The sequence below is a fragment of the Eptatretus burgeri genome, chromosome 6 (assembly GCF_056783735.1).
Source record: "Eptatretus burgeri isolate ZD-2024b chromosome 6, Ebu_testis_v1, whole genome shotgun sequence".
Lineage (NCBI taxonomy): Eukaryota > Metazoa > Chordata > Myxini > Myxiniformes > Myxinidae > Eptatretus > Eptatretus burgeri.
Genome location: NC_140966.1, coordinates 91,347,963 through 91,372,325, shown reverse-complemented (window position 1 = coordinate 91,372,325; position 24,363 = coordinate 91,347,963). Strand labels below are relative to the sequence as shown.

Below are 24,363 nucleotides of genomic sequence, written 5' to 3'. Positions count from 1 at the left end.
CATACTTCCAATTTCTATCCACCCACTTCTTGTCCTACATGAGCATTTAAGTCTGCACCAATTATCACCTTCTCTCCAACTGATACCCTCCTGACAATGTCCGTCTATGTCTTCTTCTTTCATATGAAACACAAGGCTGTGGGGTAGCATCGTTGGCCTAGGGTGTGGCTGTGCCACTGCTGCATTGCCCTCTGTAGGTTAGGACAGGAATTTGGAATTTGTCAAGGTGCCGGTTATGGACGAGTTAGTTATGGATGAGCATGGACGTGAAGGGATGGCAAACACCTATCCGGTTTGTGAGAGGAAGGGCACCCTCCTAACCATGTCTTCCAATTGTTCTCTGAATGCCTTTCACCTGATTTGAGCACCCAGTTTATTCCACGTACTCTGAGATTATATTCATCAATCAATTCACCACCGTCAACTTCACTAGCATCATCCTATCACTAATTATCTTCACTTCCAGTACTTTCTCTTTCCACTTCTCCTTCAATATGACTCCAACTTCGTTTCTCTTTCTATGTTCTCCATAGACTTGCAATATGACTTGTACACTACCCAGTCAAATCCATCTCCTGTACACATAGGATGTCAACATTACTTCACATCATAGTATGCACCAACTCGCCTCATTGCCTGTCATTGTACCAACATTCCATGTTCCAACTGTGATGCTCTCATCTCATCTTTTCAGGTCAGTCTTTGGACTGCCACTGGTAACATGTAAACCAGTGCTACTTGCCGCATGGTCGGGTTGTCGGCAGATAAACCAACTCCCCTCACTGGCTTGTCGGTGGGGAGGGTGACTGTGACACCCTGCATGACTAAAAACAACACCTGACAAAGAGCGGATCAGCTCCCTTTGGGAGATAATGATCATGCAGCATGGATATGGTGTCTCCTAAAAAAGGAGAGGGAAAGGAGAAAGGAGGGAGGGGGAATAAGGAGGGGTGGGGGGAAGGGAAGACAGTTTGAGGTGAGACGAAGGGAAGGCAGAGGTGTGGTGAAGTGTTAATTATGATTCATACCGTCTCATCAAAATGACTGCAGAGAATGACAGTGAAGATGGAAACAAAATAATGTCTGAAATACATTTTCTACCGGTCACACTATAAATACCGCCGGGATACAAACACCGCCTGGACGTGTCTGGAGATAAACACAGTCCGGAGACAAACACTGCCAGGACACATCTGGAGACAAACACCGCCCGGACGCGTCTGGAAACAAACACCGCCCAGACGCGTCTGGAGCCAAGCTGTCCGGATACAAACACTGCCCGGACGCGTCTGGAGATAAACACAGTCCGGAGACAAACACCGCCAGGACACATCTGGAGACAAACACCGCCTGGACACGTCTGGAGACAAACACCTCCCGGACGCGTCTGGAGACAAACACCGCCCAGACGCGTCTGGAGACAAACACCGCCCGGACGCGTCTGGAAACAAACACCGCCCAGACGCGTCTGGAGCCAAGCTGTCCGGCTACAAACACCGCCCGGACGCGTCTGGAGCCAAGCTGTCCGGATACAAACACTGCCCGGACGCGTCTGGAGATAAACACAGTCCGGAGACAAACACTGCCAGGACACATCTGGAGACAAACACCGCCCGGACACGTCTGGAGACAAACACCGCCCGGACGCGTCTGGAGACAAACACCGCCCGGACGCGTCTGGAGACAAACACCGCCCGGACGCGTCTGGAGACAAACACCGCCCGGACGCGTCTGGAGACAAACACCGCCCGGACGCGTCTGGAGACAAACACCGCCCGGACGCGTCTGGAGACAAACACCGCCCGGACGCGTCTGGAGACAAACACCGCCCGGACGCGTCTGGAGACAAACACCGCCCGGACGCGTCTGGAGACAAACACCGCCCGGACGCGTCTGGAGACAAACACCGCCCGGACGCGTCTGGAGACAAACACCGCCCGGACGCGTCTGGAGACAAACACCGCCCGGACGCGTCTGGAGACAAAAGTTTTTTCCATCGTTCCAGATTGGTGTTGAATCGATCCTGCCTGATGGTGCGCCACGAATCGTCAGATTTTTCGGGAATGATAGAAACGCTTTTGGTTCAATTGTACCCAACCATGATGGTGTAATGCGTTACAGCAAACGAAGAAACCATTACCAAATAATAATGATAAGTACAATGATCATGTGAAAAACTCAGGTGTGTTCCATTACCAATCAACTTGTAATAAAATATCTTGCCAAGCCTACCATTCCTTTTAAACCGTTTCGTCGGAATGATTTAATGTCACTTGGCGAGCGCTCGCCAAGCTCATCGGTCTCATGGAGCACACCCCCAGGAAACAGCCATCCACGCTCTTCCCGAGGAAAATTTCCGGGTGTCTAAAGCGGTGTAACAGGCGGCACCGCACGTTGCGGTGTAAACCAGCTATTGTTTAGCTTTTTTGTCTAATCACCTCAGGAAAAACGAATAAATTGAAATAGTTCATAAAATGACTTGCAGAGGAATAACAAATTGGATTAACGCTGATGTCACCGCAGAAAAAGAGGAAGGCCAACACGATTCGAGAGGGAAAAGGAAATTAAGGAAGAGGAAGTTGTTCTTCTTTACGTTCTCGCAGGAAGTGGCTCGTTTTTGGATCGCAGGAGGATTAAAGATTGATCAGAAACATAGCAATGTCGAACAACACGGCGAACACGACGGTGATGCGACGTCTGGTGGAGCATCTGAAGGTGGAAGCGAGTCTCGACCGCATGAAGGCAAGGAAAAGGCCCGGGTCGTGCTTTGGGGGGTTTACACCGTGTCTTGGGCCTGTGTAGGAAATTTAACATGGAATACATCAATACCTGGGATGTGTTCAATTATCGATCAGCTTGTAGAGCGCTCACCAAGTTGCTTAAGAACTCGAGCAAACGCGCCAACGAAACGGTTGATGAGGAACGGCTGGCTTGGCAAGCGATAGCAAGCTGCTTGGTAATGGAACACACCCCAGACATGAAAACGTCAATGTAATGTGTCAAACTATCAAGACAGTACATTTGGGGTGAGGTGGGGTTTGGGGGGTGAGGTGGGGTTTGGGGGGTGAGGTGGGGGATGGAGGGTTTGGCAGGAGTGAAGGTTGGGGGGTGAGGTGGGGGATGGAGGATTGGGGGGGGAGTGGGGTGAGGGTTGGGGGGGGGTGAGAGCGGAGAGGAGACGGCAGAAGACAGAAAGACCACCGACCTGCCCGTGGTGAGAGAGTGAGAGGCCCAAAGACTCGGCCTCATCGCAGGAGATACCAATGATCCTAAATGCCTTGGTTTCCACAGCGTGAAGCCGAGAAAGGTGAGAGGCAGGAGCACCAGCCCAGAGGAGAGGACAGTACTCCATCAGGCCGCGGGCGAAAGCTTTGTATGTGGTCAGGACCTCAGGTCTGCCGAGGAAGGACTTTGCACGATTTGAGCTTCCCAGTCGGCGACTGGCTTTGGAGGCCAGGTTTGAGATGTGGCTTTCCCAGGAAAGATCATGGCAGATAGTGAGAACCAGAAGCTTGAAAGAAAGGACTTCTTCCAGGGGATTGGTGAGAAAGTAGATGGTTTCTGGACCATCTACTTTCTTGACCCCTTTGACCCAATAAAATGAATGCAGATGTCTTTCAGTAAAATTGACAGAGATGGGACCAGTGGCCACAGCTTGAGAGTAAGGAAGAGGTGAGTTAAGATGGTAGAAAGCGAGAGATTTCACTCAGATAGTAGTTCATGCGTGGAATGGTCTCCCTGGAAAGGTAGTGGGAGCAAACGCAGTAGATGGGTTTAAACTGGAAATATAACGAGAGCGAAGTCGATGGTGTACCATTGCAAATCCTCACGCTTCCCACCTGAAGTCGAGTTTAAAGATGGCTCGAAGTTCCACCAGGAATGACCGACAAACTATCGAATGTTGAGAGAAAATTATTTTTTCCTCAATTTGACTCCTGTGGCCCGAAGTCCGTTGGGGAATGAACCGGTGGTCATACCCCAAAAGTTGTTGCATGTTTTATGCATCCCCCAATGTTTATTGCACGTACAAAGTTTCATTTTTAAAGTGTGCCCATCATTGAGATTTTGACCCCACCCCAGGGGACAGGGCCAAAAATGATCCAGCTCATGTACCTTGGTGCCATACGTTGATCTTAACTACCAAGTTTGGTTAATTTTTGCACAACCGCTCTGGAGGAAATAGCTTGAAGGATGGACGGATGGACGGACGGACGGAGCCGATTACAATATCCCCGCTTTTTTATCAAAAAGTGTGGGGGATTAAAAAAAATAATCTTTATGTACAATAATAGGCTGTCTCTGTCTGTCTGTCTGTCTGTCTGTCCCACCATGAAACGTGGAAACACTCCTCGCGGAGAAAAAATATTTAGTCGGTTGCTTAAAATTAATACGAACCTCAGGGAACATTATAATGTTTTTTTTTTTTTTTCAGTCACACAAGAAATTGAACCTTCGCCATGTATAGGCAACAGACCGCTGTCTCGGTCACTCCTGGAAAAAAAAAAATTCTTTCCTTTGAAGAAATATATAACCTCCCATCTTTGAGCAAGCCTGGTGTTTGCTTTATGGTTCGGGTGGTGGACTTGGGATCCCAGGATCCCGAGTTCAAATCCCACTCAGCTGTTGAATTAATACCAAGTGGGGTTGACTCTGCCTGTCATCCTTCCGAGGTCGCAAAAGATGAGTACCAGCTTGCTGGTATCCTGTGTCGGAGTGGTGACCCGTCCAGGATTGTGTCCAATATCCAAGAAGACTGTTTTAGGCAGCACCAACGCTCTGCACAGAGTATGGTCTCGATGGATGGATGGATGGATGGATGGATGGATCTTTGAGCTCCAACAACCAGGGCAAGAATAAAAGCCCTCTTTTTATTTATTTATTTATTTATTTATTTATTTTTATCTTCTCTTTTTTTAATATCGTGGGTTTATTTTTACCACTGGCTTCTGCTAGTGCTGTTGTACTTCTGTGGTTGCCACACCATTCTTCCTCATCACCATTCCACATCATTCTCAATTCCTGTCTCTCCCTCCCTTTCCCCCAACCCCCCTTTTCCAGTGAAATTCAGTCGATATATTGTATTGATGGATTGAAATGATTCGGTGTCGATGAAGCACAGGCACATTGGACCAAATGACGACCTCATTTGTCCAAGTTTCTTGTATTTCCTTGTGATGCATGGACTATGGGGATTTCACAGTGTTGCACCAAAGGTCTATTAATCGGCAAGCCAAAGTGAGCCGATAACCCTTGGGAAATGAGTAAAACCCTTGGGGTATGTCTACTTTGTGCTTCATTTCAGTGAGTACTTGTCTCTTGATGCCTCCCACGTTACATTCTCGCATACAGAATTGTGTTGATGTATTCATTGTCTGCTAATGACATTTCAGATCCATATAAGCTAAATTGACATTGATCTCAACTAATTAATGGCCGAGTACAAAGCTCAGTTGAGGCCTTGCTCATGAGGTTAACAAAGTGCTATAATTTCTAGGATTCAGTATTTCTTTGGAGCCAAAGTGGCTAGTATCATGGCTTCCAACTCTTTATTTTTCGACACAAACTCAAGATCTTCCACAAATAATAAACCTTCCATTTCAAAGAGCTGTGGATGAGTTATTTCGGTGATTATATGATTTTGGTTGAGGTCTGGATCCAGATCCGGCCTATCAGTGGGATACAAAACATAAACTGTGCAGTCTGGTAGAGGTATGCTATCAACCGAGTGTCGTTCTTGTTTCTTGCTGTGCTTCCACTGGTCTCCCTTATGTCAAGTGACCCAAACCAAGACTCCCAACGCAACCTCAACCCAGAAATACATTCATCACTGAAAGTTTATGAAAATAATTGATAGAGAAATGACACGTGATTACGATGTGGCTATAAAGGGAGTGTTTGAAATTGATGTGTTAAAAGAGTTTAGATAGATCTGCAAAGTAGTTGGTAGGGCATTTGCGGTGTAATCCTAGGCTCCGATTAAGAGTATTAGAGGCAGGTGGACCTGAAGGTCTCGAGTCTAGCTTTTCCATTGAAACAATGGAACACGAGAAGGGCACTCGGTGGAGCGCATACCTCCACCACGTAATGCCTGATCCACGAGAACATATCCCAATACATTTTTGAAATATCATGCTACACAGTACCATATCGTTTTTGGTCCCATCTCTCAATGGTGAAGAATCACTTTATAAATTAAATAATTCTTGTATGCCGATCCAAATTCGGATCTTCAGTAAAATCGAATCGATTTGTCGTGGTCACACACCCAACCTGTCCACCAAGTTTCGTCCACAACTTTTTGAGATATCATGATACTTATCAGTTTAGTCCTATTTCTCAATGGTGAAGAACCACTTAAAAAAATATTAGATCTGGATCTTCACCAAAATTGAATCTATTCTTCCTTGTCACACACCCAACATGTCCAAGTTTTTGGTCCGAATCCGTCGTCAACTTTTTGAGATGTCGTGCTCTATATTGTTTTTGGCCCCATCTCTCAATGGTGAAGAATGACTAAAAAAAATTCTAGTAGTCTGATCTGTTTCCAGATCTTCACCAAAATCTAATCAGTTGGTTCTTGTCACACAGCCAACCTTTCCACAAAATTTAATCTGGATATGTCCACAACTTTTTGAGATATTCTGTGCACAAACAGACAAACAGAAGGGTGAAAACATAATCTCCTTCACCTTCTGTGGTGGAGGTAACGATCAAGCCGGACAGTTGCAGGGAGATTGTCGGCACGATGATAAAAATTGTTGCTTCACTGGCATCACAAAAGTTGACGTGTCTCAGATGGACGTTGAGCTCGGTTTCTCATCTGCTAGCATCGCTGGTGTTAGTGGATGTAAAATATCCCACAGTATCTTTCGTGAGGAGTTGGTGAGTTAGTGTTGGCATTCTCGCCAAATAACAAATTCCTGCCCAAATCGCCTTCAGTCGAACGTCAGGCCAAACCAATCAGTTTATGAAGGACTTGGGCCAAATGCTTTACCCAGCTGACGCCACAAGAGGGTGAAAATAATCGATGGTGTTAAATAATAAGTCGTCGTCGTGATAGTTGCAGAGAGGGTGTGGGTGTTTATTCTGATCCCATTTTTCATTATTTATTGAATGTTGTTCTAGCAAAGTATTCGTGCAGGCTATGAAGTCCTCAAGAAGTTGAATCGTCTTTTTGTGGATCATCTGCATTACATCAATGGGGAACGGTTGATTCTCTCAACAAAGCTTTATCAACAGCAGTGCACTCACCACTGTGCCCGAGCAGTCTGATCAGCTTGGTACAAGTACAGATTTATGTTTTTTTTTTTTTTAAACAATTACTGGGCTGAGTGTTGAACATTAGGATGATTTTTCTTTTCATTTACAGGGCCATTCTTAGTCACGTGTGTGACCAACACGTGTGTGACCAAAAATATTACAAATTGTGGAATACATTTCTTCTAATTATAAAAACCTTACAGGTATATTGTTTTGTACTGTAAATATGACATACACACATATATACATATATCAAAATCTATCAAGTGAATATTTTTTCATGTATTACTTTATGTGACAATGTATGGTCACGTGTGTGACATTTGGGTGGTCACGTGTGTGATATGACATGCATGGAGGAGATATTTACAAGTACTTCAGGTATGACATGCACGGAGGAGATGTGTACAAGTATGCCTGCATAACATTTACTTTCTCCGTGCATGTGCGTAGTGGATACCATGTACTAAACAAGACATAACAATCCTCATTTTTTTGCTGTTCATGATTTTAACTGATATTGTGAAAAGTAAGTCTCTGAACCAGGAAATAAAGACAAAAGAAGCAAAGTTTTGTACATGTTTCAAATTTTATTCATAACAAGAAAAAAATGTATGAATTTCAGATGTAAATCATTTTCTGCAACACAAATGTTATTTTTACCTTTATGACAACAGCACGTTGATTATAACATCACTAATTAACAATAAACTTTCGGGTCTGGAGTTTGAACACATCATGATGCTTGAGTTTGCTGCCATAGTTGGCAATGTCTACTACTACTTTCGTGGTGAAAAACAAACATTACTTTGACAGCAAATGCTAAATAACAACTTTCATTTATCTTAAGGACATGACCTCCACTATAACAACAAGGAACTTCCACTACATCATGCATCACTTTGCATGGATATTAAATTTCATCAAATTTGAACTTCCCCCTGGATCCTGTCACCTGAGGCACTGATATCTTCCTTACAACTTGATCTTGTGTGTAGAATAAGATGTCTGGTTCTTCAGATTTCAGGTGTCTGGCCACCTCCAGAAATTCCCAAACTTGTGCATCACCTTAACCTCAGTTTCATTTCCAACTACCCTCAAAACCTCTCCAGGGAATAGATTTTGGTCATCCCTTACCACCAACTAATCCCCAACAACCCAGTCAAGACTCTGTGTGGGGGCACTGTTCTGGATAGAGATGTCTGGGTCTGCTACACCACTTGTATGCCAGAACTTCAAGATACCAAGTGGAGATGCCTGCATAACATGAACTTTACTGATACCTGGCACAGGGATTGCACTTTCCCATGGCTGTGCTTCTTGAATGGCACTCTTTATCTCATCTTCTGAAATATGTCTTACCATGACATCGGGCATCAGTGTGGTTGCTAGGTTTGCAAAATTCTACGAGTTCTGGACAACTGGGGCATCAGCTTTCTTGCTCATGACCTTACGCCGAACAAGTGACTTGGCAGCACCACCTGTGCCATCCACTACCCCCTTCCCGTGGGATGTGGCAAAGTATTGCCATTCATATGTGGCATTGTGTTATTGTGCCAAAATCAAGAGAAGTTTCGCCATGAACTTGTTCTTGAATTCAGATGATGGCCCTTCTGTGAAAAATGTGATGGAGCCATCAGCTGAAGATTTGGTAGCAAGATATCTTACAAATGTGGATACCGAATCCTTTCCCTTGTCATTTGTGTTTGACACAATCAAATGAGACTCACACTTACCATTCTAGAAGATGGCAGCAGTGAACAAAGTGACAATCACATGACCACAAAGCACTCTGGACTTCATTCTGATACTCACAGGAGTAACAAATGTCACACATGTGACCACTTAGTCACGTGTGTGACTTATTAATTAAGAATGACAGTTTAGGGAATTCATATTTGGTGAATAGAAAGACACTATAAAACTAGCTTTTGACATGAAAAATAAATATTATCAAAGCTGTGGTTTTCAGCTGGCATAAACTTTTCATGTTTTTTGGTCACGTGTGTGACATTTAAAGTTAATTTAACTTTTTTGTGAATTATTTCCTTATCATTGAATAAAAGCTATTCTTTTTAAGAGAAATGTTTTTGAATGGATATGGACAAACATATTATGATATTAAACTACAGATAGGAAGTTATTAGACACACTTTTTCAGATGTCTAATGAAGAGGGAAAATGCATAATATTTTCATTATAATATACACCGATGCAAATGAGCATGAATGGGGTCTTAATTCAAAAATAAAAATATAATTCATGTAACTTTGGACAATACTCTTTATGAATATGCAACTTAAAATTTTATAGCACAAACTTCATTTTTTTTCTCAAATTTGGTTCACTTTTCAAAGAATGGCCCTACAGAACATAATATTTGATGCCACAAAGATGCCTGGCAGCTTGCAGTTATATTACATCAAAGTAATAACTGGTGATTGATTTTTCACATTGGACTGTGGTATTTATCGTTGCACTGTTATGTGGGACGAAGATGGGCTTGTTTTTTTTTTGGGGGGGGGGCGGGGTATCGAAGTGCAGTCGACATCTCGGAATAGTTTGGTAAGTAGCTGGCACTGTAGAATACTGCCCTTTATTTTCAGTCTTTTTTATAATTTGTGTCAATTTGGGCTCGATTAATTTATAACCACCAAATAAATGGAAATGAAATGATGACAGGTGTGCCTATGGGGGGGGGGGGAGGGGGTGAATACCTGTGCAGGCCACTGTATACCAAATACTTTAAGAATGGTATGTGCTGCTTCCTTGCTTGATGCTCATATCGGCATTTATAAAGAATAGAGCATGGACGAACAACTACAGATTTGCAATCATAGCGCAGGCTTTGGGCCTCATGGCCTCCTCTTGCATGGAAGTTCCTTGAAAGGGAACTCATAATGAGGTTGTGTGCGTGCATGTGTGTTTCCTCATTTCACTACCGAAGGCCACGGTTGACTGTGACCGAGGCTTTGGTGTCATGAACCTGACAAAAACAGCTTTGCACAACGGAGTGGTATTTCCCCATCTCAACACCATTTCGACAAATTCAATCATTGGCGAGGAAAGGTGGCATACTTGACATTGCTGCCTTCCATTGCTGGAGGCAAAGCTCGGAAGATATGTAACTGACACAGAATAATGCAAAAAGCACCTTTTGGAACGCAGTGTACATGTTAAATACTTCGAAATGGGAAATGAGTATGCTTTGCTTTACGTTGGAACCGTTTAGTCATTTTTAAAACCACGCATTTTGGATGAAAAAAAAACAAAACAACCAGCGGATATTGCAGTTGTCTCTGTCAGTCATGCTTTCCTCCTCCGAAATGGTCGGGCAGAAATTCACACCAAACTTGCTAGTTATGATCATCAGTCGCCACGTGGCATGGATGTGCAAGAGTGGTATCATTTTGGGGTCTGCTCCCTTGGGCAGGGTCAAAAGGTCAAATATCAAAAAAATGCAATGACAGGCACATTTTTAAAAACGTTTTTGTTATGGAACTTTGTATATGCAATCAACCTTGGGGGATGCATGGAATATGTAATGCTTCTTTTTTTTCTTTTGGATTCGACCCGTTTCATGCTTTCGGGGTGGGAACTTGAAGTCACGGGTCAAAATGTAAAAAAAAAAATGATATTGGATCATTCCTGGTGGAACTTTTTGCCATTTTCCACTTTGTTTTAGGTGGGAAGCATGGGGATTTGCGACGACACGCCATCGACCTTGCTCTAGTTATTGATTGTTGTATGGGTGAAAGATATTTGGATTTCACTGAAAGATTTTCAGGCCAAATTGCAAACATATTTTTCAATGCATCTTAAGTCCTGGTGCTGTATGTTTATGCATGCAACCATTGTAATACAAAAGACCTTGCCACCTCCCTTCCTACCTCCCACATCCTCCACTCATCCCCCCCCCGGCCCTTCCCTCCAACCCCGTACAGTTTTATTTTTTCTGCTCCCTTTGGTTTTCTACAAATACGCTGCATTCATCAAAATTTTCTTAGCTTCATTTTCTGTAGCCCTTCCTACCCCCATACCCTGTAATAATTCCCATATTCCTCTGAACATACCATCATTTTATCGTTGCAGGTATCTCAGGCAGCAGGAGATTTGATGCAGTTCTGCATGCAGAATGCTTGCAAGGATCCTCTGCTGACCGGCATGCCGGCTGGAAACAACCCCTTCCGTGAGCCACGTGCCTGCACCCTGTTGTAGTGCACACATATATATTCTGAAGGTGAATATGCCAGTCTCTTTTTTTATCGTTTATCCTGGGAATCGTTTATTTTTCAATGCAGTTATTGATCACCAAGAATTCTAGGTTCATGGAGTTTCTATGATGAACAAGGGCAGCATTTATAGACTGGCAGGGGGTAAAAGGGCAACAGACAGACATAAACACATTGATACGTCGTACATAAGTGGTTGAGTTGCAGAAAGGAAAGAGGAGGCAGAAGAAGGAAACCAGATTAACAAACCTGAATGTCACGGTGGTTTAAACCAAGCTCGTCTTCCCAATTCGTCTGTAAACAATCCAACAATTTGTGAATTATTTGTAATGATCGGATGAGCTGAAGTCTACGAGCCAAAACCGAAGAGGGGAGTGGGTGGTAGGTAGGAGGTCAGCAAAATAGGATGATGTTGTGGTTGGTTATGGAAGAAAGCATGAGATGACGATGTACCGTGCTCTCCAAAGGCTTGAGGGAACAGCACAGACCAGAGAATGTATTGATGAAGGAATGGAGGTGAACATCCAGGTTTGGCATGGGGAGGGAAATTAGGTGTGGGATTTCTGGAAGAATGTGGGTGGCTGTAGGTGGACGAAGGGAAGAGTAGGTTGGTGGAACAAATTGAGAGGTCAGATGATGGAATACTGAGAGCCCACTTGTATGATTGCTTCATCTTGTTACAGGGGTGAACTAGAAGTACACTCTGTGGAGCACATACCTCTGCCATGTAATGCCTGATCCATGAGAGCATATCGGGCCCAATACATTTTTGAAATATGATGCTATACAGTACTATATCGTTTTTGGCCCCATCTCTCAATAGTGAAGAATCACGTTAAAAATTAAATAATTCTCGTGTCCCAGATCCGGATTCAGATCTTCACCGAAATGGAATCGATTTGCCGTGGTCACACACTCAACCTGTCCACCAAGTTTCATCCGAATCCGTCCACAACTTTCTGAGATATCATCCTATATATATGAGTTTAGCCCCATCCCTCAATGTTGAAGAATCACTTTTTAAAAATTCTCATAGTCGGATCTGGATCCGGATCTTTACCAAAATCTAATCAGTTCGTACCTGTCACACACCCAACCTGCCCACCAAATTTCATCCAAATCCATCCACAACTTTTTGAGATATCCTACACACAGACAAGCAAACAGAGACCGAGAGGGGTGAAAACACAGACAGCCTCCTTCACCTTCAGTGGTGGAGGTAAAGAGGGGATTAATTAGTTTGTTATCTCTTCATGTTAGGTTAAGATATCCTAAGTTAAGATACCCCAAATTAGTGTTGCCAGGATTATTATTACAGAGAGAGACCTGACTACCAACAAGCCTTGTATTTGTCGTCTTCGCGTGCATTCGTTATTTAATCCCCAGATAATCGTTATAAATAATTAATTTAATCGTACATGCCACAGGTCTAACGACCAAAATTTCTTCCCAATAGTGTGCTTTCCCTTTGTTGCCTTCCATCATTTGTTTAGTTTCCCTCTTTGTGGCCAGCACACTGGGATCGCAGCAAATCGGGGAAAGGAGGGAGGGAGGGGTGGGGTAGTTGATCACCGATTACACAACGTGCAAAGCTTTTATAAGGCACTCCCCAGGCTTACTCAAGCAGTTTAGCCAAAGAGTTGCGTTGAGTACGATGGAAAGAGACTTGAGCGAGTGCAGCAGTTTAGTTGAGCTACGAGTCATCCAATGAGTCAGGGCCACAGTCCTTGGGGGAGAGCGCTTCCTCGTGGTGCAGAGAGGATGAATCGTGGTGCAAGCCGCAGCACGAGTCAAAGGACGGGCCCGCTTCCAATTTCAGTCAACTCACCTATGTTTCACCTCAAAGAGGAAAGGCCATACCCCTCTACCTCCCCATTCGTCTCTCTTCAATTTTATCCTTTGTGTTTCTGTACGAGTCGGGTGTGATTAAGGCTTTAGGTTATGATAGGCATTGAGGCAATCTGTGTCTTCAGCGTGTTCCGTCGGGGTCGTATCTGTCCTTTCCACATTTATTATTTGTGTATTGTCTCCTTGCCCTGGTTTAAATGAACAATTTCTTTTTTATATATTTATTTCTTTATTCAAGTTGTTATGGATTTTAATTCATGATCGGCACCTCCATTGCAATGACATTATCAATGGGAGGAATAAGTGCACTAAGAATTTTGGCGCTCAAGCCCAGTTAATTACTGATGGCACCTCCGCGTAGCCGCTTACCGCACGTGTGCATTTGCGCTCCCCTCTTGGTGCTTCTCCACCGTGATGCCTGACTTCGTCTTGTGGAGTTCATCGTTGGTGGGTCGTGGACCATGCCGTTTCGGGAGACTGAGTCCCGTTATAATGTATTTTAGTGTTTCATCACACGGACATTTCTTTCTCCTGCTATTCGTGAGGCCTCAACCAGTAATGTTTTTTTTTTCTTTCTCTGAGATCTTTCAAAAGACTGCAATCCCTTATAGGGGGGAAGTGTGTAAGATCTTTTAGATCTTTTAAGATTTTTAAAAAGCATTATTCTTACAAAATATTGCTGTTTTCTAAGCAGTAATGCTTAATTTGTAGATTAAACATTACTGCCTACCTGACAGCAACATTTTGCAAGAATAAGGCAATGTTCACATATGAGGTCTGAAAATAAAGTTCCAGGACTGAGTTTTTTTTTTCTTTTTCTTTTTGGTAAAACGAAACGAAAGTGTCACGGACATTTTCGACAAGGTGAAGCTGGTGTACAGCAAAAGCACAATGACAAGATTATCCGTCTTTGAGTGGGCCAAGAGGCTTGCAGAAGGGAGAACGGACGTGAATGATGATGCACAGTCGAGATTTTGCCGAAAGGGTGAGAATGTTGGTCTGATCTGATGACGTCCGGAACTGCAATGAAAGAAACTCATTTTGCATCAACAGAAGATTCAGTGAGCCGTGACCAATGAGCTAAATGGCCTTTTAGATGACTTCCAAGGGTGCTTTAAAGCATGGCAGCAATCTTGGCAAGCGTGTATAAGACTCCCTGGGAAATTACTTTGAAGGCGACCACGAAACATAATTGGTACGTTCACAAAATAAATTTTCTTTTGCTTTAATCCTGGAACTTCATTGTCAGACCTCGTATATGTGGATGTGGGAAATTGGGCACTCTGTTCACATGTACGGACACACGTATAAAGCCCATCGCAAGTGTGGAAATAAGGTTTTCCTGCACCAATGAGAAAGAAGTCACCGGCTCTGTCAATGATGCAACATTCTCTGCTGGATGATAAGTTTCTGATTATATAATATTGAGTGTATATAAGTAAATACATAAAAATAATAATTTGAAAGGAGGGCACCGACCACAGCCTTGTTCAAGAGTTACAGCCTGAGGGTGAGAGATTTCAACCCGATTATGATGTCATTGACTGGTGACATTGTGAATCCGATGTCAGTCGCGACATGGTGCGATCGGAATAATCAAATCTGTATTTCTGTCCAGACAGGTGTGCACACAGACGGGGAAAATCGTTGATCGTGATTTTTACCGTATTTGTATCTGTATCCATTTATATTTCAACATAGCATAATGCTTGTACACACACACACACACACAGGCTCGAACTCGGACAGACTGATGAGGTCATGTGCTTGCAATAATAAAATAAATCACACCCATGTCCAAAGGAAGCAGTTCAGTTTGGCATTTTAATATGAATAGAAATAGGCAAAGCCAAGAAACTAACGAAACCCTTCAGAATTACCCTTTAGAACCCTTTAGAATGACCTTTTATAACCCTTTAGAATTGTTAGTGGGCCTGTTGATCCATTGGACAAAAGTACTGCTTGAGCATTAGCTTGCCTTTCACCAAGCCCAGATGTGCTTGTGCCAGGGTGAAGGTTATACGTTCGTTATTATTCTTGCAAAATGATCCGACTGTTATTATTGTTAATATTATTTGCATTAATTAATATATAGTTTGTTAGAAAGTTGTCGTTATTAGATCCTCGTGGAGGATCTCTTGTAAGTCTCACGTTGTTGTTCTTCATCTTCTTCTTGTGGACTTTTTTGTTTCACAGCCTACAGTTTTCATCGAAACTTCCTGAAACTTGGCATATATATATATATATATATATATATATATATATATATATATATATATATATATATATATATATATATATATATATATATATATATATATATATATATATATATATATATATATGTAAAAATACCCTGCGCAGACAGTAACCATCTCCGATTTGGAAAATTCCTCCTAGAAAAAAGTTGACGTCATAATATCGCCGCTAATGGAAATCGCCTATACCATTATCTCCGAAACTAGGCAAGCTGTTTGAATTTTGTTTGCGGGAATCGAGCCGGGCATTAGCACAGATAATTTACCGCAAACCTGATACATCACAATGACGTCATATTCGTTTTTATGACGTCATCATTAAGAGGACGAGGATCTTAGCTCATTTGAACTTGTTTTTGTTTATTTTGTAAATAGAACGCCATGCCACGGAAGGACTTGTCAATCTGCTTTATATACCTGAACATGCCGTGCATTTAAAACGTTGGAATTCTTCTGGGTTTTTTGTCGCTTGCCTCATCAACTCAGGAGATCATGTCCATCATTTTGGTGTATCACATTCCACATCAGAACACTCCATCAGAACTCCACAAAAAACAGGCCACCCACACGCACACACCTCATCCGTTTTTGTGAATTGAATGGGTCCTGTGGGTCATCGGGGACTTTTTCGTTCTTGGGGTCTTCTTGGTACTCTGGGTCCGATGGGCCTTAAGGGTCTTGTGGGTATTAAAGGGTCTTCAAAGATCGAAGGGGTCTCAGCAGTCCAAAGGGTCAAAAGGTACATTCCAATAGTACATACTGTCGTGGCCAAAAGTATTGGCACCCATGCACTTTTTTTAAATTAATGCACCATTTCTTCCAGAAAATTGTTGAAATTTAAAAAATCTTTTGGTTTCCACAAATGTATTTGTTTGGCAGTGGGACAAAACAAAAAAAGCTCAAAAAAACTACTAAATCTTAACTTATTCCACACAGAAATCCTGAAATGGCCCAGACAGTATTATTGGCACCTTTTAGAAGTTGTTAGAAATGAGATTTCAAGCAGGTGATTCTCCCTTACTTTGCAATTGAACTCACCTGTAGTGAGTTGCAGGTGCTGACAATATAAAAAATCACTCATTCATCCAGTTTGAATGGAGAAAAGGAATCATTCTGCTGTTTTGTGTCAATGAGCATGGAGAAAAGAATGAAAACCAGAGAATTGTCTGAGGAGATCAGATACAAGATTGTAGCCAAGCATGGACAATCTCAAGGCTACACGTCCATCTCCAGAGACCTTGATGTTCCTGTGTCCACCGTACGCAATGTTGTCAGGACGTTTAAGGCCCATGAAACTGCAGCCAACCTCCCTGGATGTGGCCACAAGAGAAAACCTGATCGAAGCTTACAGCAAAGGATTGTTCGAATGGTGGAGAAAGCACCTCGATCAACTGCCAAACACATCCAAGCTGACCTTCAGACACAAGGTACGACAGTTTCAACTCGTACCATCCGTCACCAACTCTGAAAGGGGGTTCTATGGTAGGAGACCCGGAGGACCCCACTGCTGAGAGAGAGAGACATAAGAAAGCCTGACTGGAGTTTGCCAAAACGCATCTGGACAAGCCAAAATCCTTTAGGGAGAATGTCCTGTGGACAGATGAGACCAAATTAGCCCTTTTTGGGAAAGCACATCACCTCGATGTTTACAGAAAATAAAATGAAGCCTTCAAAGAAAAGAACACCTTTCTTATAGTCAAACATAGAGGAGATTCAGTGATGTTTTGGGGTTGCTGGGCTGCCTCTGGTACTGGGTGTCTTGAATGTGTGCATGGCATCATGAAATCAGTCGATTACCAAGGCATTTTGGAGTGCAATGTTCAACCCAGTGTCAGAAAGCTGGGTCTGTCAAAGGTCATGTGTCTTGCAGCAGGACAATGACCCCAAACACTTCAAAAAGCACCCAGGAATTGTTCAAGCCAAAATTCTGGATTGTTCCGAAGTGGCCAGCAATGAGTCCATATCTAAATCCCATTGAACAGCAGTTTGGAGAAGGCACCCTTCAAATCTGGGAGAACAGGAACAGTTTGTACAAGAAGATTGGGCCAAACTGCCAGTAAAGAGTTGTTGGAAGCTCATTCATGGCTATAGGAAGCGCTTGTCTGCAGTTATTTTGTCCAAAGGCCATGCTTCCAAATATTAAGTCGAGGGTGTCAATAACTTTGTCAATGCCATTTCTTTTTATTTTTTGATTTAAAAGGATATATCAAGTTCTCAGTCAAAAACAAAGGTTCTGTGATATTAACAGTGAAAATAAAGAATTTTGGAGACCAAATACTTTTGTCAATTTCAACTTATTTTTCAAGAAAATTGTGAGTTATTTGAAAAAAGTGCAAGGGTGTCTATTTTTGGCCACAGCTGTAATTAATTAATAGACTACGTAATTAACACACACACACACACACACACACACACACACACACACACACACACACACACACACACACACACACACACACACACACACACACACACACACACACACGCACACACACCCTATTTATAGTGGAATCGTCCATTTATAGTAGAAACACGGTGTGAGAAAGGTGGTTATTCTTCATTTTTGACAGACTGAGGAATGGAAGGATGGACAGTGAAATATTGAAGCGGCTCCACCGCTTAAAAATACCCCACCTTTTTCAGATAAACAGAAATGTTTTTTTTGGTAATCACGATAAAATTATGTTCTTCGGGTTTATGCAAAGTAAATGTCAAATATCCTCAGGATATAATCAGACACAATTATTCCATTCCTTCAAAAATAGGATTTGAAGCGTTTTCTTTGTTGGTCAGCCTTTTCCTTTGATAAGGGTCGACATTTCTGATGTGTCGTGGAATATTGAGAAAAAGTTGGTATGATTTTGTAGATGGTGGTCAAAGGAATGCACAGAAGTTTGAATGAACCCACTGTGATGACGTGTTTGAGGGTCCTCATGACTTGAAATGTCTGGGAAACTTTTAGCTGAGATTGCCTCGGGGGCATTCCCTGTCGGGTCTCCACATTATGAAACATCCTAATGTATTAAAGGTGTGTGTGTGTGTGTGTGTGTGTGTGTGTGTGTGTGTGTGTGTGTGTGTGTGTGTGTGTGTGTGTGTGTGTGTGTGTGTGTGTGTGTGTGTGTGTGTGTGTGTGTGTGTCGGAGAAAAAAACAGGGCTGGGCCGCTCTCCACTAAACTTTACATACAGTGCCTTTAGAAAGTCTACATCCCCTTGCAAAATGGTCACCTTTTTGTTGCCTTTCGCCTGGTGTTAAATTGCATTAAATCAGACTTTTTCCACCTTTATTTACACATTGTAACCCACAACTTTCAAGTGAAAAACAAGTTCTAAAATTTCAGAATATTAATTAAAAATGCAAAACGAGAATATTGTTGCGGGCCGGGGTCCAGTAGTGAGAACGACCGCTAGGTGGGGGGGAAGTTACGTCGTCTCCCACCAGACTCCCGGAATTGTAGGCCGTCGCTCATGGATAATTCCGTGAGGTGGTGGGTCGCTTAACCGACCATGGATGCCAATACCTCCACCGCGTAGCATAGGGTCTTTTTGTCTAGAACCAATTTCCCTAATTAACCACGCGGTGTCTACCGGGGAACCACGCCCTCGGTACGTCTTGCCTGAACCGGATCACTCTACCAACTACCTTTCCAGTTCAGATGCAGCCGTGCGGACCCACTAAGAACGTACCGGCGAGGATGAACAGATTATCGGGGATAAAGACCCGGCTAACCTCAGATCCGAACCATTCTGGACCAATGAAGGAAAAGCCGAAAACGAACTGGCAACATTTCTAATAATTTATTTACAATAAGCGACGAAAGTTATGTGCTAACAGGTTTATTGGGGATGTTATGCAAGGGAAGATGAAAAAGATGTAGTATGACAATTTTACAGCAACTTATAAAGCAGACACAGAGCAGACTTGTTGCGAGAATAATACAGGCAAGATTTACAAGGTTTGAATAACTTATACAGTTCTAATTAATGGACGGCGCCACACACTCGGACACACACTCAAAAAAAATAAACCCAGTTGAAAGCAAAGGACTTTTGTAGCCAGGGAGGGAGGGAGGGAGTTGAGGTCGCAGTTCTCGGTACCTGAGTTCCGGGGAAAGGGATGCTCCATGGCGTGGCACCTGACAATGGTCACGCAGCTCGGCGTGTGGAGTTCGTGTGTGTGTGAAATCCAAGGCAGCCAGGGTCGTTGGGTATCTCCCGCGATGAGGCTGAGTCTTTTGGTCTCTCTCTCTCACTCTCTCACTCATCGAACGACCCCCAAAGAACTCCTTGGATCCTCCACAGATCTTTCTTTAAACGATCCTGGTCTGGGACAGGATTCAGGCTTCCAAGCGTCTGCAGTTTCGCTTCTTTTCCAGACCCCCAAAGAACTCAAGACTCCAGCACAGAACAAACTGTCTCAGCACTATACAAACTCTTTGAACTCCAAGCACACCACCCTGAGGATGGTGTCGTAATTTATCCATCTCCCTCAGCGGGAGGGGCCGTGGTGAAACTGAGGTCACTGTCCGCCTTGATTGGACACTCTACCTGACAACAATACTGTAAACCGGGCTTCCATGGTTCCGCCCTTTCTGGGCGGGGTTTCAGCCATACCGGGAAGCCCGCCCCCTCCACATGTGCGGACTCGCCAAAAAGGAACTACTGTAAGAGGATTTTGCCTCGGACAGCAAGTCGCAGGTTAGGCAAGTAGGTGAACATGCAGTTGTTCAGCCCACGCGTGAGTAGCAAGCGAGAGGAGGGGCAAGCAGGCAGAGGGTACCATGGGTTGTCGTGGATTTGCCTTTGCAATGAAATGGAGTGGGGTTATAAAGATTTATTAATATAATAAAAAAAAAACATCGCAGCGCACCCTTTTAATTATCCCACTAAACACAAGGAAGGGATCTGTCTACACATATACTTAATGGAATAACTGACTTGGGACACCTCTATATTGTATGCATACGGTTCCAAGAACCGTAACAATATCTTGGTTGGATCAGTGTCCACCCTCCCTGATGTAATACTTGGTGAAAGCACCTTTGACAGCAATTACAGCTGTGAGTTTGTTGGGATAGGTCTCCACGAACTTTGCACACCTTGATTGGGCAATATTTGCCCATTCTTCTCTTCAAAACTGTTCAAGCTCAGTGAAGTTGTGTGAGGAGTGTTGATGGCCAGTAATCTTCAACTCATGCCACAGATTTATGAATTGCACTTCGCTTCAATGTTCTCCAGCTTTGACCTTGTCATTAGCTGAATATAAATGAATTGAATAATTCCAATTCCACTGGCCCATTGGCTGATGCCTGAGGCCTACACATGCTGTCGCCTTCACAAGGGCCATGATGCCGATTGGCTCCAACCTTTCAATATTTAATGATCCTCTTGACAGACCCAAGATGCATAGGAATGCCCACTGCCCAATGTAGTTCAGCTGTCACACTGCTGCCCTCAGTGCCAGTCTATCAGAACATTTTAAAAAGGATTTAGAAAAGGAGCAGACTGAATATGAATAGGAGTGTTTTAATGGAGGAGGAGAGGGAGGTAGTTCAGTTACAATGATCAAAGCAAGGAGTAATTGGAACAGCTCGACCAAGGTTTTGGTTATCCGATGGTTGCAGGAACGGTTTTTGGCAATACTGTGTAACTGCTGTGTTTTTTTCCATCGTCTCACTATCTTTGTTTGTCACATGACCCTTTGCTTTTCTTCACAGGACATCACTGCTGTTGCCAACCTTGCCATGTGGACTCACGATTTGCTTCATATTAGTGACAATGATACATACACAAACTTTAACACAGATTTGGGTGTGAATATGGCTTGCTGTTGTTTTTGATAGGCAATTATATTGTATTTTGCTGATTAATATTGCTTTTAATGATGTTCAACAACCGTATGTTACTGTCGGTATCCATACATGCCTTTTGATTGACTGAAATTGTTTTAATTACAAAAATGTGTACAGAACATTTGAATGATTGGTATTTAAAACTGAAGGCACCACTAACTAGCGTGTGTGCCCAGCAAGCAAGGCTCAGGTCCAATGGTTCAACCACCGAGTGGTCTTCACCGAGAACTGTGCAGGCATGTGCGTGCATGTCTGCACGTGGGCATGAATATGTGCGAGAGTATAGGATTTACATGATGGCGCGTTTCAATGGAGCATGTTACATTGAGAGTATACGATGGTACAGAATGTTATTCGAGTGCAGACAGAAAGATGCAGCAGTGCAGGTTAGTGCAATATGGTGCAAGCTATTGGAGCATTGAGTTCTGCAGGTTAGTTAGGACAGGTTTGTGTTCGTTTTGAAAATGAAAATGAAAGTTTCGTCCACTAACATTGCCCTGAACACACCCGATGCCACACTTGAAGCAATTAAAATGATTGTTCTCGCCACCTTGCATATTCCGATGTCATGATACCCCACCCAGCTCCTTTTGGGGGGTGGGGGAGAATACTTCATCCACCAATGTTACCCCACTTACCTCCCTTGAGTGGGTGGGGGAGGGGGGGATACTTCAACACCAAAGCCATGATGCCTGCTCATTTTCAAATAATGACCACTCTGTTGTCGGACCCAAGCCGTGCCGTTCGGGCATCGATACTCATTGGTGATACCCTCATATCTAATCCACATAAATGTTCCCAACTACAACCAATTTTTTGTGAGCATTTCAAAACTTTGCCAAAAGTATTGGCCAAAGAACATAACTTGAATTACAGTGAGGCAATGAATAAACCGATTTTATCTTTGACATTTTGAGCTTTCACAACTGCCCTCCTCCTGGTGCACATCATCCCCAATTCATACATCCGATGAGCTTCAAAAATACCAATCCGATACGCGTAAAGGTCACACGCCTCCATGGAAAAGGGAACAGATGCTTCATTTGTGAACCAACAGAAGGGGTTTTGATGAGGATTATAAAGTAATGCTCATAGGGTGTATACAAAGTGGATGCATATCCTAAGGGAGTCGACTGGGCCTTTATCCCACTGTGAAAGCCGAAAACATGATTCAGAGCATTTCCTTTGAAGGTAACCCAGAACCAATCTGTGCGATGTATGGATCAGGATTTCTATGTCGTGCATGCCTTTCTGTCCCTCGGCACCATACATCCTTCCTCGGTCATTACTCGCATTCCGAAATTTTATTGGGAATTGTGGATAAACTTTCCATTTTAAAACTGTTCGTGGCTGCCATTTTTTATATTCGGGTAGCACTTGGTGAAATTTTCAAATCTACCAAACCTGCGTGCCTTTCGCTCGCACCTCTCTTGTACTGTTGCTCCCAATATTCTTCCAACTTTTGAGACCATTGAATAACGAATGCTTTTGCTTTTAATAGGAGTGTTAACCTGCTTCCATTTTAATATTAAAACAATTTCTTTAGAGTTTCAAGCAAAGACATCCTGATTGGATGTTGTTTTCTGATGCCAAAATTCAGATGTCTATATTTCCATCTCAACTTAATAAGCACTGGCTGAGCACGTGTGTGTGTGTGTGTGTGTGTGTGTGTGTGTGTGTGTGTGTGTGTGTGTGTGTGTGTGTGTGTGTGTGTGTGTGTGTGTGTGTGTGTGTGTGTGTGTGTGTGTGTGTGTGTGTGTGTGTGTGTGTGTGCGCGCGCGCGCGCGCCGGCAGTTAGGGGGGATGGGGGAAGTGGGGTTAGCTCCATTCCCATGGTCTTTAACAAACATTATCCTGGATTTCTATAATCTTCATTCTGGAGTTGTTTTTTTTAATGTCCCCTCATTTTGCCCGATCCACTTTGTGTACATTTCCTTTAGTTCTACTTCCTGGTTTGTAACAGCGAGTTGTGTTTTGTTCCTTTATTGATGTTGATTTCCTGGCAGTAATTACCTCCAGCCATGAGGTTTTTCTCTTTTTGTTATTTTGATGGCCATCCAGTTGTTTGTTCTCTCTCTCTGTCTCTCTGTCTCTCTATCTCTCTCTTGCTCCCCTCCACCCCATTTACTTTTCCTTCATACGTTGTCTTCCAACGAAAGTTATGTGCACACTTGGAGCCGATTAGGTGATTATACAAAGCGATGCATTGTCAGAGCTGTTTTGAAGACGCATGGAGTGAAGATGAACAACATTTGGGCCGTCCACCAAGATTCTCGTTTCCTTAAGGATTTTCTTTTTTTCGTTCATTTTATTTTTATTTTGTTGTCCACATGCTGAGGCAGACGTTTTTTGTAAACTTGAGGCAGAAGTATGTCTTGTCGTTTTGAACACCAAGTAAATGTCGTACTTTTAAAATTAGCTTTTGTGACCTGAATGCTCTGCTGATTCATAAACCTTTTCTATTGGAATTTTCTAATTTGAGGTTTGTACACCATTTTTAATAATGAAGTATTCCATTAGTGTGTGCAGCAGCCTAATCCTTGGCAAAAGCAATGAATGGCTTCACCATTCTTAATTAGAATGTCATGCATTTGTATCATCTTTCTGTACAAGCAACAACGGTGATTTTTGAAATTGTTAATTTTTTTTGTTGTTGTTCAATGCAAAAACCTGGTATGCCACTTCAGTATTGGAAAAATGTTTGCTGACCAAACAATCATATTTTCAGTATTGATGATGCTTGAGCACTTACACATGATTAAGCACTTGACAGAGTGTTGGTGTGTTCGTCGCTTTGGCTTCATTATGGGATGCTACTAAATGCGGCTCACATTCAGGCTTTTCCATCGTCTGTCTTGGTTTAGTTCAAACTTACAATTTTAATATTCATGTGACCATGCCACGACTTGTCATTT

At 43.0% G+C, this 24,363-nt stretch overlaps 1 protein-coding gene across 2 annotated transcripts in view; it reads left to right on the top strand.

Annotated features, from left to right (window-relative positions):
• Window positions 1-2,502: 2,502 nt before the first annotated feature.
• Window positions 2,503-24,363, top strand: part of LOC147025320 (guanine nucleotide-binding protein G(I)/G(S)/G(O) subunit gamma-10-like) — a 22,238-nt gene continuing 377 nt past the window's right edge. Inside the window, exons 1-3 of one of the 2 annotated variants that reach the window (XM_085886180.1) lie at window positions 2,503-2,742; window positions 11,353-11,500; window positions 21,314-24,363. The exon at window positions 21,314-24,363 is cut by the window's right edge and continues 377 nt beyond it. In XM_085886180.1, coding sequence (XP_085742306.1) covers window positions 2,659-2,742; window positions 11,353-11,478 — 210 coding nt within the window. In that variant the 5' untranslated portion in view covers window positions 2,503-2,658 and the 3' untranslated portion in view covers window positions 11,479-11,500; window positions 21,314-24,363. The remainder of the gene's footprint in view (window positions 2,743-11,352; window positions 11,501-21,313) is intronic. The other variant, XM_085886181.1, reaches the window with a different exon arrangement.